General features: G+C 44.1%; 1 protein-coding gene across 2 annotated transcripts in view; it reads left to right on the top strand.

Moving 5' to 3' along the window:
• Positions 1-18,916, top strand: part of CUX1 (cut like homeobox 1) — a 275,245-nt gene that overhangs the window by 222,228 nt on the left and 34,101 nt on the right. The window contains exons 21-23 of one of the 2 annotated variants that reach the window (XM_084272881.1): positions 4,581-4,883; positions 9,381-9,569; positions 14,366-14,630. The exons of the other annotated variant lie outside the window; for it this stretch is intronic. Coding sequence (XP_084129007.1) covers positions 4,581-4,883; positions 9,381-9,569; positions 14,366-14,630 — 757 coding nt within the window. The remainder of the gene's footprint in view (positions 1-4,580; positions 4,884-9,380; positions 9,570-14,365; positions 14,631-18,916) is intronic. 2 annotated transcript variants of the gene reach the window in all.

The raw sequence follows: 18,916 nt of genomic DNA, 5'->3' as shown, positions 1-18,916 counted from the left end.
TACACAGTGGGGAGATAATAAGAAATGACTTTATCCTGACTGCTCAAATGAACACTAAATGGAATTTAGGTTATTATTACTGCAGATAGAGGACTGTGTATTGAAATTTAAATAGTGGATCAGATAAACTACAGAGATTTGTCTCTGAAAATTATAGTGGATCTGCTTTTTCAATCCACTTCGCTCTGAAAGTTAAGGCAGCTGTTGTCTGCCTGCTGTCTTTAGAATATAATATTTTTCATAATCCTTTTAGAGGCCCCTGAATACCTTCTGTGTTTTGCATGGTCTTCCCCATCTTCTCTGTGTTCTGCACCTCCTTCCCCACGAGTCCTTTTGCAGCTTATTAGCTAAGCTTGTGTTAGCAGCAAAGGTTGGGCAGTTTATTCTCTGAGTGGTTCCTGAGCTGGAGAAGTACACGGAATCCCAGAATCACACAGCGTTGGGGGTTGGAAGGGATCTCAAAAGCTCATCTAGTCCAACCCCCTGCCACAGCAGGGTCACCCAGACTAAATCACACAGGAACATGTCCGGTTCCAGAAGTACAGAGTGCTGTTTCCAGGCAGGTGAGGATGCTGGGACAAGAGGCTCGGCATGTCCAGCTTGTGTTTTATGCTTGTGAATTCACGTGCTCTTTTTCAAGTCTTGGCCCTGAAATTTGGTTTACAGGCAGGGTTAGAGTCAGTTTGGTGCCGTGGCTGTGGCAGCTGAGGCAGGGTCTGAGCAGAAGCAGCAAAGCTGCAGCTCTCAAGATGTGTGCAGGAGGTTCCACTGGAGGAACCTGTCCAGTGTGGTGCCTCTGGGACTTGTGAAACTGTATCCATGTCTCAACACTGCTCCATCATCTGGATACCTGTGTTGAGGCGGGTACATCCAGGACTGGTGTCAGGTCATATAGACGTCTGTGGTCTTCTGGAGAGGGGTTGTAGCAGACATCACTTGCACATCTTTGCATCTGAGGTGTGCTGAGCATCGCGAGGTGCATCCTGCTGAAGCATGCAGAGGGTCTGAGGTAAACCACTGCTTTTGTATGAAGGGCCCTGTTAGATAGCTTCCCATGGTCAGAGGTGTTCCTGTACATCGCACGCATGGTCCTTCTCAACCAGAGCCCTGCAGTTTGGCAGAAGGTAATTAAGTGTCTCTGCTGAGCTCGTGCAGGTGAGAGTGTGATGCCCAGGAGTGCTGCAGGATGGGGCCCACTGCAGCCTGTGGTTCCTTACACCCTGTAGGGATTTTATCGCGTTACCATGGCAGAACATGATCAGACCTCGCAGAGGAACTTGGCAGGCTGATCCTGTGTCAGGGGAAGTGTTTTCAGGTAATTTGGAAGCCACTAGTGGGGTTATTGTAGTCCAAAATGTTCTGCAGTGTTCAAGCACTTCAGGACCTGGGATCCGGTATTGGGGACCTGACCCTGCGAAATGGGCATCACTCCCTTCTCTGGCTACTTGAGATTTAACCAATTCCCGAGTTCTGCAGTGACCTCATCACTGGTGATGTTCTTCATCTCTCCAGCTCTTTACTTCTTAGCACCTTATTTTTGAAGCTTTTGGGGGGTTGCTTCAGGTTTTTGTCTAGATACAGGCTGTTGGAAAGCAAAATGCAACACTCCGTGGGTATAGCAAAGCCTACCTGGAATTTATTAGAATAACTTCATCAATCCATGGTGGCTGAGGGGTTGCAGGTTGTGTGTGATGGGGTACCTGCAGCCTAAATGCTTTTACACTCATACTGACCAAACAAGGTTCTTCCTCCTTAAAAACCAAACCTGTTCAGTGACCATCACTTGTGCACTCGTAAGGAACGGGATGTCTTAGTGCTGTTGTCCAGTGAAAACCTGGGGTTCAGAAAGCAGAACCCATTTTTGATAAATTGAAAGCTTATTTCTCATTTTTCCACTCCTGAAATCTTAATACATGTTTTTCACATGTCCTGAATTCCCTTTCTTTGTCCTGTGAGGAACTTGAGAGAAATGAATACAGACAAATTATTTCATAAAACATGTGGAATGGCTGTGGATTGACAGTTAAATCTGTAATAGTGAATACATTCAATTTTCCCCTTTGTTCTGTCAGCAGTCACTTGTACTCTAAATGTCTATTTAATTTTTTAAGTAGATTAACAGGAAATGTTTGCATTATTTGATTATTGAATTGACTTTTCCAAATAATGGCGCTTTTCTTCAAATATTTATGTGGTCTTGAAAATGTTTTTCCATAAGGGAAAAATGCTAAAAATGAATGGGGAACATATTCTGAGTTATTTGTAGTATATGTACATAACACCTCATCAGAAGTCACTATACACTTGCCTTTTGTTGGGGGGGGGGGTTGTGTAAAAAAACCCAGTTTGTCATCTGTACTGCCTTCCAAAATTAGATTCACATAATCCTACCTTTTTGAGTAAATAAGCAGCAGATTGGTCTTAAAAATGAAATTCAAGTAAGCTCCTTGATATGTGATGTAAAAAATAAATAAGCTAATATGTGAGCAACGTAGAGCACTTCAGTGATAGATGATAATATAGATTACCTTTGTTGTTTACATAATTAGGCTGGGCAGGGAAAGGAGAGGGAGAAAGAAGCATTGGGAAATGCTTTTGTTTAGTCCTGTGCGGTTGGGTGGGTTTTGTTAGTTGGGATTTTTTCTTTCCTGCTCCTCGTGTGTGCGTGTGGTTTGCGGTGCACGGATGAGGAATTGGATAGGAAATTTGCAGCTGCTCTAGTTATTCAGGAAGATTTGTATAAGCTGGCACAAGGGACAAAATTAGAGGGAACTCGAAACGAGTGCCGTGCAGTTTATTAGCTAGGCAGCCGTAATTTTGACCTTGCTGTGGGTTAAAGGACACAGACCTGAGAAGAAATCTGTTTATCATGTAGGGAATTCATGCCATCCCTGACAGTGTACAGTGAACAAGATGGATGATCTGCCAAATTGGTCCCTCGCATGGGTGAATCAGGGCAAATTTACAGTACAATTCCTTTGCTGCTCCTGATACAAAAATAACATTTGCTGGGTTTTATATTCAGTTGCATGATGACCTAGAGTGAGCAGAGAGACGAGGGAAGATTTGTAGGATCCCCATTGCCTTAAAGATTTATATGCACCTTGCTTTCCTTTTATGTCTGCCTCTTCTGCATCTTTCATAAAACACTAAGGGAAAAGTCCCAACTGCTTGGTTTGAGAGAGCAACTTTGTCTGTAAGTGTGTCAGGGACCCGCTCAGAAATGCAGCATCATGAAAGCTTCTGTTACCTTGAACACCACAGTTCTGCTCTGCACCCTGCTCTGTTGGACCCCTGCTTCTATTTATGTAGCACTTTATGTAGGAAACGTTTCTGTGCCACGCACGCTGCGTGCTCTGTAATGATTTGACAGGATTCTGGATAACTTGAAGAAAACCTTGGAAAATAGTGAAATTTGCTTGAGCTGTCAGGGTGGTAGTGGCAGGACCTGGTGCTGCGGAGTGACCCACTCTCGTGGTGGTGGTGCAGTGCTCAGGAAAAGGCAGTTCTCTCAGAGGGATGAGGGTTTTGATGTAGACTGGCCTCATCCTTGTAAAACCAAGAGGGAGCTTCCTCCTGAGATCTCCAGACAAACTCACTCATGTATGAACCTGAGATATATGCGATTACCTGCGTTGGGCGATGTGGCAGCAGCAGCCCCACAGAAATGGGAAGGAGCTGTGAATGGAGAAATCCAACGTGCTCTTTATCTTTTGGAGGGACTCATTCTTCTAAACCACATGGTCTACATGCTGTTGCTTGAAAAAAATGTTTAGACTGTATCCCTAGATGTCTGGATTTTCTGCATAAGCTCAGTTGGTACATTCCGTTAGAGATAAATATTAATTTATCAGGGGAAAACAACATTTTGTACAGAACCTATTGTTGTTGGCAAATTACCGGATTCAGAAAGCTTTCTTTTAAACAGAATGTCACAATAACAGTCCTGGTTGTCTCCTGATCCGCTAGCTATCTTTATGCTGGGTTCTCAAACACATTAATTAATACAACGTAATTATAAACTGTATTTTAATCTTGTTAAGTTATTTCTGGGCAAAGAGAAGTGCAAAAACTGTGATGCAAGTGATAAGAAACAAAATGAAATCAGTAACACTCTCAAGATAGAAAGTTGTGTCGGTTGTAGAAAACCTCTCATCGACACCACAGAACAGTGGTGGAGCTCCTTACAAGTCACAGAAGGAGGCTTAAACCACTCTCTAATGGTGGCTTAAAAGCATCCTTATACAAAACCATGGTGGAAAGCAAAACTGTGAGATTTCCTGACCAAGGAAATTTCTTGCTGCCTTACAGACTGTTGCATTTCATTCTTTCTTGATTTTTATTTGTATTTGTACATCTTGTCTTTATAAGAAAGCAGAGATGAGTCAAGATAAAATTAGAAAATGATTCTGTTTTTAAAAAGAAGCTTTTTAGTACCCAAGTCATAACAAGTAGCATTTTGCATACTTAGGCATTTCTTTAAGTAGGTAGAATATAAATGAGAAGGAAAGTTAAATATCCTGCAATCAAAACATTACAATTATGCTAAAGTGGGGACTTTTTTCTTTTTTTAATTGCAGAAAGCACTCCAAAGACTTCTGCCAGTTGCAGTCCTGCTCCTGAATCTCCCATGAGCTCCAGTGAGTCAGTGAAGAGCCTGACTGAATTGGTACAGCAACCCTGTCCTGCTATAGAGACAAGTAAGGATGGCAAATCCCAAGAATCCAGTGAGCCGCCTGCTTCTGAATCCCAGTCTACCACACCTTTGCCACTGTCAGGCCACTCGGCGCTCAGCATCCAGGAACTGGTGGCCATGTCCCCTGAGCTGGACACGTACGGCATCACCAAGAGGGTCAAAGAAGTGCTAACGGACAACAACCTTGGTAAATCGCTTTATCCTCAGATCTTGGCCAAAAGAAAACGAAAGTGTTCATGCTTTTTTTTAAGCTATACTTCAGTAGATGTTCACAGGAACACTTGGCTTTGTCTCTGGCCTAAGCTTTAACCTGTTAAAAAGATTAATCTTTTTTTTTAAACTGGTAGAAAAATCCTTTCAGGTTGTCACACTCTACTTAAAATACCATCATACCCTTGCTCTTCTTAAGCTTTGCTCCTGGCTCACCAGCCAGATACTGCTCCCACCTCCCTAAATAGAGTCCAGCAGGCTGTCAAGAGCCCCAGCCCCCAAAGGCAGTGAGATCTCCCCCAAGAAATGCTCTTTTCCCTGTGCTTATAGATTCCAGGCCCCAGTATCTTAGGCATAGGTGATGTAGAGGAGTCCAGTGTGATTGGAGCAGGAAGCGCATCACGCAGAAGCGTAGTGTACATGTAGAAGTAGGAGGGCAAATTCACACTCAGTTGAGATCTAGATAAACCTATCATAAGTGTGTGGGGCCATTCAGTTACTTGGCTTAGAGATGTGCAAAACTAAGGCTGCTTTGGCTTACAGGTGAGTTTCTGGGTGTCAAATTAAGTGTAGTGTGGATGTAGCTATACATGTGGAACAGTCAAAGGGAGTAACCTGATCAGAGTACAGGAAACTTCCCAGAGAAGCTGGGGCTGCCCCTGGATCCCTGGCAGGGTTCGAGGTCAGGCTGGATGGGGCTTTGGGCACCCTGGGCTAGTGGAGAGTGTCCCTGCCCGTGGCAGGGGATGGCACTGGGTGGGCTCTGAGGTCCCTCCAACCCAAATCAGTCTACAGAACACTATGGTTCTGTAAACCCACGCTTAATATTGCCACTGTACCTCTCAATCACTAGTTCTTCACACACATTTACTTTCTTCCCTCACAAGGCCTTGGGAAACCTTTAGGAGTCCTTTGAAGTCTCTGGCAGGAAGGCAGTAAGGCTGCCCTGGTGTTACCTGCACGTGCTTCTGGGGCATAGCATGGGATTCATCTCACTGCGTTCAGGCGTTCAAAAGAGATGTCTGAGGCCGTTGGGATGAATCACTCCCCAGAAGTACCAGTTTCTGTCCATTCATTACAGATGCGACTAAAAAGCTAAGTTTAGATGTACACTGCAGATGATACTTAGGTGAGAAGAACTCCATCCTCTGAGCATTATGACTGTATAACTAAAAACTCCTTTATTTTAGTATGTAAGGAACCCTTTTTTTGGCAAGACACAGAATAACAGGGGTTATTACCTTAGATTATTTTTAAAGGGGAAAAATACTGGGGTGGGGGAGGTTATACGGGCTCATTTAACGTGATATGGGGAAAAATAGAAAATAGTCCTGATCCTGGACATACCCTGCATGAGAGTGTGTCCACTGAACCCATCAGAATCACTTGCTTATGTGCATTGGCATGGGCAGATTGTGGACTTAATATAGAGATAAAGCCACAGTCACGATAAGGGTCTACAGGTTCAAGCCCCTAGTTTTTGGGCAAAATGCTGTTGAGTGCTGTACCTGCTCTGGTGTTCCAGAGAGGTTTGAAAAAGTATTTTTGTTTACATTTGCTTTGATGCCATTTTTACTTAGTCTTTTTTATTTCCCATGATTTTTGTTTTCCTACAGTGTGGCTGACAAGCCTAAAAAGCAGCAGAAGAGCCAGGAAATGTGCCCCAAACTCTGCATTAGGTGTGGAACCAGTTTCAATGTCTCCTTTTGCGCCCTCAGTGTGCTAGTGCACCAGATTGACTTGGTGCACAGGTTTCTCTGTCTTAGGCCACAGGGCCTTGTGAACCTGTCTTAGGCAACTGCTGGTGGCTCAGTTGTTCCAGTATCATCACCCAGTAAAGACCACGGTTGTGCAAAACCTTTCAGGGTGTGTTTGGTGGATCTCCCATGCCTTCTAGCAGGCACTCAGCAGTCACTGCTTTAGCAGACGATGCTGGCAGCATTAATGCTGAGATGTTGCTGGTATTGCCTGACCCCAATGTCACAGTATTGTCAGTGATTCCCTGCCAGGCAACTTGTAACTTGGAGGGGGAAGCGAATGCAGTGAGCTGTTGAGGGATTGCAGTGGGGGTGTTGCAGAAAGAGATGGGACTAGCCATGAAACCAGCATCTTTTAGAGAGAGTTTTGTCCATGAGGAGCTGCATCAGTGGGAACAGGCCTGAAGGATGTTAGGGGAAAAGATGGGGAAATTAGCAGGAGTTTTAGGAAACCTGTGCTTAAAAATATTCCAGTTGTTAATAGAGCTCTGATGGAGTGTGATATACCTGCTACCTCCTGAGAATGATTGCTAACACATTCTCCATTAGCTTGGGAGTTACCCTGTCCAGCCATATCCAAAATAAATGACACAAACATCTTAGCTTTGTTCTTAACACCCAGAGAACGTGATGTTACCTTCCTCCTCCTTTGCATTTTTAATGTTTAGGCTGTAGTTAGAGGTTCATTTCCTTTAGCAACATTGCTGCCTGACCTGGGCTGCACGTTCCTGACCCTTCTGCAGATTTGTGCAGGGATCCCTGTTCATGTGGTCACTCGATAGACTGGACTGGTTGGTGTGAGTCCAAAGGGGCCTTGTTGGTCATGGTGGGTTGGTTTGACTCGGACCAGTTCCCTGCTCCGATTTCCCGTGTGGCAGCACGGGCAGTGTGCAGCTTTCACGGGGAGCTGGAGCTCTCCCAGCCCATGGGAGAAGAGCTCATCACACCACAGCCCAGGTCAGAAACTGTGCAGGACGGGAGAGGAAAGTTATGTACAAAGGCAGATAAGAGATTTTTGAAGTAGCTGTCTTATCTTGCTAGTAGCTGGCAGGTTTAGAGGTAAATGGATGAGGCCTTTCTGATGTTTTTAACACACAGGGAGTGGGTTTGCTCTGCAGTACCCATGATCTAAAATTGCCCCTGAATGACTTACATTGCCTGATTTTCCTGATGCTGGGGAAAACAATTTATTACTTAAGTAAATTTTGAATTTAGGTTTCTGTTCAGTCTGTAAGAACCATTTTTAGGGTTAGTTTAGAGCTCATTAGCAGAGTGTGTCCTGTTAGCCTTGCCCTGGTTTCCTCTTTCTGCTTTTCATTATCTCAGCTGCTTCCTCCAAAAGCTTTGCAGACCCTCCTGCCCCATGCAGCTGGATGGGACCTTCAGCAGCTTCTGACCGGTCCCACGTTACCTCTTCTTCCCATGCAGGTGCAAAAGTATCTCCAGGGCAAAAATCTTGGGTTGTTTTTCAAGAGGAGGAAATTCATGAAGTTAAGCTCAGGGGATGGTTCTATAGAGCAGATATTTTCCACGACCTGTTTGTGTGAGGATCAGGTGAGGCTGTGAAGGCAAAAGCTGATGGTGCTTTTGCAAGTGCAGGCAAGTCCTGCAGAGCTGTAGGACACATTTGCATTGTCCCTCAGGGATCTGCTCGCGGCCACTGGCTAAGGCTGCTGGCATTGCTAGAAAGCAAAGGGAAAATACTCTGCATTGTGTTCGTGAGGGCATTTAAAAGTGAGGGATGAGACACTAAACCCTGAGGCCTGAACGTGGTCAGTATGGAAGGACCTTGGGGTTACCTTGAAAATACAGGATAGCTGAGCTTCTGTCAGAAATCACCAGCGATGACTCAGGAGACTTCAGCCTCCATCCTGTAACAAAAGCTGTTGCAGATCAAGGCAGTTTAGCTTAGGGAGAACACTGAAGTGAAGGGGTTTAGGAAACCAGCTGTGTGGTGGGGCTTGAGCTGCACAGACATTTTTCCACAGTTCTTGCTAAGTTAGGGTCTTAACTATGTAAAACCAGTGTTACTAATGCACGGAGCAGTGTGGTGCATTGGAAGGCAGATGCAGTTTGTGTCCTGCTCCATGATTTTGAAAGAGAACTAAAATTAAGCTTTCTTAGTTAGAAGTACTGTAGAGACTATAACAAACCTAGGAAAGCTGTTATATCATAAAATGTGATATCTGCAGTTGGTAAAACGCAGCTAGAGCACCACAGAGAGTAGACCCCAGAAAACATGCACAGAAGTCTTTGAGGACACCTGTATGACCATTGCTGAATGAGTGGGGGTTGCGTTGCTCTTGGTTCATTGATGGCAGCAGTGTTTGGATTGTCCTGTTGGAACAAGGTTGTTGCACTCCCCTCCTGCATAAGAGCTAAGGACCCTCACCACTCTCACTAGTTGCCTGCTTAGCTCAGTTCATTTTTATTGCATTAATTTTATTTCTTGCACACTGTTCCACTGTCCTGGTCCCCAAAGGTGTTGAGCTCCCCTCTGCCGCAGTCAGATCCTAAGGATTAAACTCCAACTCACTATTTACACTTGGGGGCGGGGGGAGGAGGGGAGTTTTTATTCTTCTAAATGTTCCTCTTGGGTTTTCAAGCAATTCTAAAGTAAGAATAATTGACGAGTGATCTCGTAGATGTGTGTTTGTCTTTGTAGTTAGCCCTGTCTCTTAGCTGAATGAATTCATGCCATTTCAATTTCGTATTAGGTCAGCGTTTGTTTGGGGAGACAATCCTAGGGCTAACACAAGGCTCTGTCTCAGACCTTCTGGCTCGCCCGAAGCCCTGGCACAAGCTGAGTTTGAAGGGACGGGAACCCTTTGTCCGCATGCAGCTGTGGCTGAACGATCCCAACAACGTGGAGAAGCTGATGGATATGAAGCGAATGGAGAAAAAAGGTAACGTGGAGCAGACTGCTGACTCATGTTTTCCCTTATTTCAGAGATGACCATGTCTTATAACTCTCCATAAATAGCGGAGAGGCAGCATTGATCTGGTATTATGAAGGTTACGCGGAAGGACTTCCTGACAGCTTTTTCTTAGCTTTATTTGATGCTAGCTCAGGCAGATACATCTCAAAAAAAAAAAAGCCAAACAAAAAACCATCCCCAAAGCCTGAATATTCACCAGCTGTCATGAAAACATTGCTATATTCTCCTGTAGATTAATTACTGAGGCCCTGGTGTATCACTGATAACTTGCCTTACCAAATGAGAAATGTGAGTTTGGGAGCTGGCTTTGGGTTATTAGTTAATAGTGCTGCAGCTGGTCACAGATGTTGGGCTGGAAGAACTGTGCATTGATTCCTGAGAGAGCTTCTTGCCAGTCCTGCACTGATGGTCACTGGGAGGGAAGAAAAATGCAGTCTTTATAAAAGGGTATTTGAGAATAATTAAGTCTGTAGCCTTTATAGGGCCGGGGGAAGGTGACTGTTAATACACACTTGCGTAAAACAGCTAGGTCAGGAGCATGTACCTGTGAGAGATGGAAGTTGTTGGGTATCTTAGTGGGAAACACAGCCTGAAAATTTATCCCTCCCTCTACATTTTAAATTCATTACTAAAAACCAGTGTTTCTTCAGAGCTCTGTTTTTAGTATGTTTGTGTGATTTTACAAGAGAGACTCCTAGGCTGCCATTATCAGCAGTTAACTAATTAATGATATATACATCTCTCGAGCTATCCCTTAATGATATTAGTACAGACAGCATTAATCGTGTGCACTGAAAGCGCTGCTGCTGACTGATGTCCTGAAAGCATTAACACATTTGATCAAGAACTTTGTGATTATATTAAAAATTGCAGTGAGGGAGCTTCTGGGAAAGCTGTGGTCTTGCATGCTTTTAACGAGACATTCACATCCTTGTCACAGTAACCAGCATCATACAATGCACTGCAGTATCTTATCACAAATTGTGTATGATCTTCCGTGGGGAGTAAAATCCACTTGGGTTTCCCACTTAGGACTGTAAACCAAAGGGAGCCATGGTGGTTTTTTGCCGTATTAGATACATGGCAGAAATAAAATTGTCAACTAGCTGGATTTTTATAGCCTCAAAGAGAATATCGTCCATAATGCAGGAAAATAAAATAAAAATAATTTAGAAGTAGTACTGACAATATCCTTTCAAAACTATTTTCTAAACTGGATTCTTATCAAAGCCTGTGCAATACATATGCTCTATAGATGGCACCTGAATAGAGATAAGGCTATAAATCATGGAGACTCTGTACCGAGCCCCTGAACTGTGTAAGTGCTGTCCTCATAGCACAGCGCTCTAAAGTCAGTTCAACCCTGTATTTTCTGCAGAATCCTTCCGTGTGGGTAAGGATCCTGTGACTTAACCTTTTAAATTGCTCTGGAGCCACATTAAGAATTTAACTTTCCCTTCAGCTTATGTCAGTTAAGGAACAATGCAACAGTATCTGCTGCCAGCGAAACATTATTATCAATTATTTCTCTGCCACATTTTATTAAGGGAGTAAATTAATAATTATGATAAAGGTGAGCTGCATATATCTTTTTTTCTTTCTGTTCTGCCAGTCTGAAGTTGCTGCTATAAATGTCCATTTTAAGAGGTTCTGAGAATTTGCAATGTATATTAACTTTGGAGGGAGCCGGGGCTTCACACTCACTAGGCTGAGACTCTGCACCACCTTGCCTGCCTTGGAAGAGTTCATTCCTTTCTCTTATAACCTCCTGGTGTGTGTGCTGCTGGTAACGTCACACTCCTCACTGAACAGTACTGAAGCCTGCTGTCAGGAGAAAATTTAATTCCCTTTATTTCCCCATTATTTCGCTTTTTAATAATCTTGTTCAATACCGCATAAGATAAAAATGATATTAAAAGGGGCTCTGTTTTACCTCAGTGGGCAGCCGCTGGTTCTGCAATAGTGTCTGCAGCATCTAGAGCTGAGCACATGCTGGGGAGTCGTCCTGGAGGGATGCGGGGATGCTGGGTTGACAACGGAGAGGGAATAAAGGCAATAAAACTCAGGGCATAGAGCTGGCCGTGACAAGTTGCTCTCAGACCCGGATCCAGATCCTTGCCCAAATTACATTTGGGCTTGGATTCTTTTTATAGGTCTCCTGAGGAGTAGAGACAGATCATAGACAAAAATCTAACTTCCCCAAAAATCAAGTGTGTTTGCGACTTGGATTCCAGGTTGAGCCTTGCCGTCACTGCAAATGTGCTGAATGATCTCCTTATGTTGTCTACACGCAGCACATATGTTTAAAATAAGAATTAAAAAGGAAAAGCTTTATAAATGTCATCTGAAGTTTCCAGAGAGCTCCATTAAAGCCCGAAGCTTAGGTGCTAGTTCCGCACATGGCGCAATGCCAGGCCTGTGCCTTTGGCCCGATGGAGGTTAGTTCTGAGGATCTTCCCCTGCATAAACGCCGTCCGCTGTGGCTGAGCAGCGGGACATCCGCTTCATTTTCCTCTTCAGGAAATATGTGCATTTCTAGAAGCTGTTCCATTCACATGAGAGGGACCCAAATAAGCCGCTGCACCTTTTGTGATCCCAGTGTGAGGTACAAAAGCAGAGGTAGGCGTTGGGGTATGGCATATTCCCCAGCTGTCACAGTTCCACGCTGTCTGTGGGAGTCTGCGGACGGGAGCTCTGACCTGCCAGAGGTGCCGTCCTGTGGGGAGCAGAGAAGGTCGGGATTCGGAGCATCCTGATGCATGAGTGTCTCGTGCTAACTCAGTCTCCTGACCGAATGCCAGACACCCCAGTTACAGATAGCCTAAACACCTTTTACATCTTCCATGCAAGGTTCTCTTTTGTCTCCTGGCCTCCTTTATGCCGCTGCACGTTGCTGAAGTGATAGATGCTGACTTTCTGTCCTCTTGGTTGAGCTATCAGAGACAAGGGAACCTTGTCTATAGCTCACATGGCAATGCAAGTTTGAAATAACACTTAGGAGTGTTGAGATTGAAGACCTTATATAAATGGGAGATTATTCTGCTGGAGTGATTAATTCCATGGTTGACAGTTGTAACTATTCCTTGAAGGCTACAAAAATACAGCTAATAGATCACAGTTCATATACCTGTGGTCACTTTGCAGTTCGACATCTGGTTGGAACAACTTAAAATAGGTGATTTTTTAAAACTAAGTTTATTTACAAAAAAGCAGCACCAACAAGCTTTGCTTTTCTGGCTTATTTCAAAGACATGCAGGGCTGTGTTATCATGGCATGGATCATGAGCAGCTTGTGTTCTGTTCCGTATTGGTGGTCTTACAGAGTAGACAATCCACAGGTAATCTGTCACGTTCAGAAATAACAAAAGAAGGGCCACGCAGACACCCCCAAAGGTTACAGAGTGTGTTCAGAATTCACTTTGAAGGCACTGAGACACAGTGTAGAAGGTCCCACTGGACACACCACCATGTAGAGGACAGGATGCTGAAACCCACTGGAGACACAAAACCCAGCCAGTCCTGTGGGAAGCTCTGCCAGAGGAACTTGACTTGGGTGAGAGAGGTTTCCAGCAGTTCGGTTTGTTCGATGGCATTGAATTTTGATTTGTTGCACGCCCTCAGCCTGAAGGCAGAGCAGAGCTGTGGGGAGAGATGTTTATTTTTTGAAGAATTAGGTTGCTGACCAGCTGGAGGTGTCTCACATTGGTCCCTGGCTCTGACTGGAGATTTAGTGCCTGCTGGATTGATGTCAGGCTGGTGTAATTTGAAACTGAATAGCCGAGGTTATCAAATTACAGCTCTTGAATACCTAAACTCTTAAATATCTAGAAGGTATTTAACAGGCCGTTAAATATTTTATTGACAAGATTCATCTATATTTGCTGTTTTCAGCCCCCTCATTAGCAATGCTCGTGCATAATACTGCCAGGTGCAGTAAATCCCACCTCTCTTTGCCCGGTGTAAATCAATCAAGGCAGTGACAGTGTTTACTGGGACTCTTTCCTTGCAGGTTTGCCAGGATAATTCAGTCCCCATCAGGGAGGAGAGTTAGTGGTGTCACAGGCTTCTGCCATCAGCCTCCCTGAGCCCCATCAGTGCAGCAAGAGCTTTCTTAAATGTGTATGCATTTGTGAAAGAGCCTCGCGTAGGGCAGGAGGATGCTGTGAGCTGTTTTTCTTTCATAACCTGTCCCCGCTATAGCAAAGCTCAGTAGGAGAAAGCAGCAAACGCCTGATGGGTTGTTCAGCCCGTCACGGGAATCTCCAGGCTCTGGGCGCCACCGTGTGTCGGAGACATGGCTGTAGCTGCCTTCAGCTTCCATGGGCATATTTTTAATTCAGAGTCCTGAATAACCTGAAGTGTTTAACAACTGAAACCAGTCACGTCGAAATGGAGTGCAACTGTCCTAATCAGGTGCTTCTGTGGAAGTGCACAGCTCTTGAAAGAGCAAATTTGAAATAAGTCATGACAGCTGAACCCTGTTGTTCATGGCCCATGTTCACTGAAAAAGCAGAAAACTCCAGCAGTTTTCCAGTCAATTTACCCTCTTTTTCTTCCCCTTTTTTCTTCTTTTCCTACCTCATGCATCCTCCCCACATTTGGTTTCCTCTGATCTCTGAGGATGCTCTTTCCTTTCTGTTCTTCCCGAATAGCCCATCTGTGCATCTACAGCCTGTCAGCTTCATGTTTACTCCACAGCTCGTATATTCATTGATTTTACATCTGTATTCAGCCGGGGCTGATCCCATGCACTTCTCTTTCAGCCTACATGAAACGGCGACACAGCTCTGTTAGCGACAGCCAGTCTTGTGAGTCCTCATCCGCTGGAATAGACTACAGCCAGGGAGCCAGCCCGCAGCCGCAGCACCAGCTGAAGAAGCCCCGGGTGGTGCTGGCACCAGAAGAGAAGGAAGCTCTGAAACGAGCCTACCAGCAAAAGCCATACCCATCACCAAAAACCATTGAGGAACTCGCTACGCAGCTCAACTTGAAAACCAGCACCGTGATCAACTGGTTCCACAATTACAGGTATGAGATCTCCCAGGAGCCCTACTCATAAAGGATTTATTTTATTTGCTTTGGCAGGGTGCTGCTCTGCTTCAGCAGACTCTGTCTGCTTCCACTGGCGTTGAGCGGTGGTAGGGAACGAGCAGCTTTGACAGCAGGGAGGTTCTAACTAACAGTAATGCTAATGCTCCTGACTAATTTTAAGTCATCCCCGAGGAGCAGCAATACTCACGTATTGATGCAAGCACTGCTTTTAGAGAGAAAGTCTCGCTTTTGGGGTGGGTATGGATTTAGAGATGTCCACTAATGAATATTTATAGATCCCACTGCAGTAAGCAAGACTGATCTTTCTTACTTGCTTATGCACGCTCACGCAGACAAGTACTCACACATATGTACGCAGATATGTGTGTGTTATGCCTGGGTCACTTGGTGGGGGTGCTTGGAAGTGTCCTCTGCTGGGTGGCATCAGAAGTACACAGCTTTCCTCAGAATATCCCCACAGAGGAGCAAAAAGATTTTCTTTCAGGTTGGGAATCGCTGAGCTCTGAAAACAAGCACAGTGTGTGCTGTATTTCTGGGAAGCTCCACACAGTCATGAAGGACAGAGAACCGATAACCCTGAAGTCAGACGTGGGCACAGATTTATTTCATTGTTGTGATTAAATCACTGAGCCCTGCTGAAATGAAATAAGATGTTGGTCTGGTTGGTGCCTCATGTCAGAGGGAACCTTCTCCACATTTGAACCATTGAAGTAGGTTTTTGGCCTAGAGACATCACTAAAGAGAAAGAATGTTGGAATAGCGTATAAAAATCATAAGGATTTGAATAAACACGTTACCAACTGTGCTTGGGATTGGGAATCTTAATTAGTGCAACAGACTTTTCTCCAAGAAATTTGTGCTAATGAATATTGAACAGGTACAGTTAAGATACCAGATTTAATACTGCTCTGCTCCTTCACTCGGAGCCAGTAATGTTCCTAATTAGTCCAGTTCGTTAAACTTGTTTGTTTTTAGAAGCTGCTAACATTTAGAGGGTATATTCCACTTTGGCCCTTCTCAGCCTTTATCAGGGAAGTTGCTGAACTAGAAGCAGTGCAGTTTAATGAGATGGCTCAGAAATATTATGCACAATAGCTAAATAATGTTTATAATAAACATAAAATTTTAAAATTATAACCCAACAAGTAATCATATTGACACTGAATTTCATTGACTCGAATCTGCTACAGATGCAGCCTCTTTCACTGCTCAGAGTTCTCCAAATGCAGGCGCCCCTTCCAATTCCCACTTCTAGGCAATTATACACAAGTTGGAGGAATGCCTATGAAAATATGTTCCCTTCGGCCTGACAGCAAAATGTGCTGTTCTCACTTACGCAGACGAGCGCGGGAGCACTGGTGGCATGTGTCATCTTCCTCATTATCATGAGCTCTCCTGTTGAGGCGTGTTGCGAGAAAGCGTGACAAGTCATGATTGATCAGCCTGTTTAGCCACACCAAGCTATACATTAAAGTAGACTAGGTGCTGACAGTTGTATACAAAATAAAAAACGTATAAACAAGGTGCTGGAGGCTGGTGGGTACCACGAGCCTCACAGCACTGAGTGATCTGGACCTGCTCCCAGATGTGTTGCTGGGTCTCAGGACTTTAAAGATGCCCTGAGCCTCTTCAGAGTCCTGGGTGCTCTGAGCAGTTGCCACCACTAAAAAATCAAACCACATGCCTGTTCTTTTCCTCTGTACAGCAGTAATTTTCTTAGCTTTCATCCATGAAGTACTCTTAAGTGATTTGCAGGACACTGTAGAAGAGGTACAAGTTAGATGTTCCGTTAGGGGAACAGGGCCTGGCTGTTCTGCAGCTCATGTGTTGTAGGAAATAAATGGGTAGTCTTTCCCCTCTCTTCATCTTTTCCAGGACACACTTAACTTTATTTATCTCTTTTATACTCTCCCTCAGCCATTTCTTTTCCAAACTGAAGAGTCTTCATGGTGAAACAGTTCCACGTCTCAGACTAACCAGTTATTCTTTAATATAATATTTTCTTTAAGGTAACCTCAGGTAAGGCAGGGTACACAAGTACGTCTGCCTGTCTCTTGGGAACCCCTGATGCAGTGATGCTTTTCCTTTGGGATTCAGCCCAAACCTTGCTTTCCAAAGGTGGTTGCTACAGCATAATCTTTTATATCCACCAAATGCAAAGGCAGCACTGGCATTTATTTGCTGCAGCAAAAAAAAAAACCCAACCCCTCAGCCCGCACTGAAATAATTCACTTCAGAACATAAAAAGATTTAAAGGATTTTGACATGTCTACAAATGTTTCCCAAGTCTGTGGCTTTGCATCCATACAGTCACATAGCTCTCAGAACATACAAATAAATATACCTTACTCTGTGTTAGTGAAGCACATACAGGACACATCGGAATTTGAGGCTCTGTTGTCTTAAGAATGGTGCAAAAGAGTAGGAGGAAGGGATTTGTATCCCACTCATGTGGAAACTGAACATAGACGCAGTAAGGTCACAGAGGTGACACTACAGAAGCATCAGGAATTGAACCAAACTGTCTTGGATTGTAACCTGATCACTCTTGGATCCTGAATTTCATTGCTTCTACTCTGGACTTTTTATTTTTAATTAACTGTAGCACTGTGTGTGTTTAGATGTTGTATGAATGCTTGTACAGGGAACTTCAACATGTATCCCAGGAGATGTCTGATAATTTGAGTTACAGTGCTGAATGCCAGCAGGATTTGTCGATGTCAAGGCCAGCACCTTCTGCCGAGAGGAATGCTCTCTGGAATTTCCTAGCTGCTGACACCAGTTCTTCTTTACCACAGGGATTTAATTTCTGCATTAATCAGGAGCCAAACTAGATACCAGAAGCAAAATACTGGGTATGAATTCCAGGGATTTCCACAGAAACTGAACCCATGTTCTGTGGCCAGATACTCAGTGGACATGTCATCATTCAGTATCTTGCTGGAGTTGAGGCATTTTAAATGCCATGCCAACACAAAGCTCTTACCTCCTCTGACTTGGGGAATGTTAACAGAAGCAGCATGTTCTGGATCGATGGCCATGCAGGGAGATGATAGGCATAAATAGAGCCTGATAATCAATGTTGCAGGATGCATGCAATTAATGGTAATAGAAAATTAATGTTAGCACCTGTGGTCTTCTGTTAGGTGAATAATATTCTCCTAGGGAAAATTACAGACCCCCCTAAATCCTTCAAAATTGTGGAGTCAGCAAGTACTCCTGAAATACTCTGTTGCATTTCAAGTCAGTCAATAATATCGTTAGCTTCAAAAGCAGCATTCACACGCTGTTCTGCATTTATCCTATTCTTTTTTCCCATTGTGTGCTGTCTTCTGTAGTACAGGGAAACAGGAGAAAATGGTGCAGCTATCAGCACTGGGACAGCATTTCAGTTGTGATTTGCAAGACCCTTAGCAGTTCCCCCTGGCTATAACCAAAAGTGCTGTTTTCACTGTTGAAGGATCAAGTGTTGCTAGACTTTCCCTGTGTCTGTAGTCTCATGCCAGACCCTCATGGTTACAAATAAGGACTTGAACAGTGGTGACAGCCTCTCCTACTGACAGAGTAGTACAGAGAAGAAATTAGCTTAGTCTCTGGGATTTTGTACTTGGGGAGGATATTGGGAGCTCCAAAACAGAGAAGAGGGAGGAAGGACCAAGTTCAATGGCAGAGGTAGCATGTTTGGGGTATTATTGCATGCTTCAAGTAACAGAAGACACAAGGTGGCACACCAGGCAATTTCAGCCACACGTGGAGTGAATTAATCCCCCTGAAATGCACTGCTTGCCTTGTCAGTATTCATGTTCTGAAATTGATTTTTTTTTTTAGCAAAAAATGAGGCAGAACTCAGAGTAGCTCATAGACTGACAACCTGTCAAAAGGCTGTGCTTCCCCAGGGCAGTTTCAGAACAACAGACTTTGTTTCATCTTCGTTTCTCCTTGGTATCCAGGAGAACACCCAGGGGGTTGTCCAGATTTTTTCCTTCTTTGGTTTTTGGTTGGCAAATTGTGGCTCATCACTAATAGAGATCTGAAGTTGTTTGTATTCTCTAGTTTTCTTATGCATCAACTGGGAGTGTGTTTTTCTAAAATATCTTCATATTTTAAAAATCATCCTTTTTCTCCTCCAATTTATTGTAAAGTTTCACCTTCCTGATGTCAGACTTAAGTAGGAATGGGAGACTGTTAAGAGCCTTTAATCTCCGTCCTTTAAACTACATCCAGTACTGTAAAAATTGAGCGTGCAGCTATGAAAGTTACTT

The sequence above is a fragment of the Gallinula chloropus genome, assembly GCF_964237585.1.
Source record: "Gallinula chloropus genome assembly, chromosome: 19".
Taxonomy (NCBI): Eukaryota; Metazoa; Chordata; class Aves; order Gruiformes; family Rallidae; genus Gallinula; species Gallinula chloropus.
Note: the sequence above shows the minus strand (reverse complement) of the source record. Positions and strands in the feature narration are given on the sequence as shown.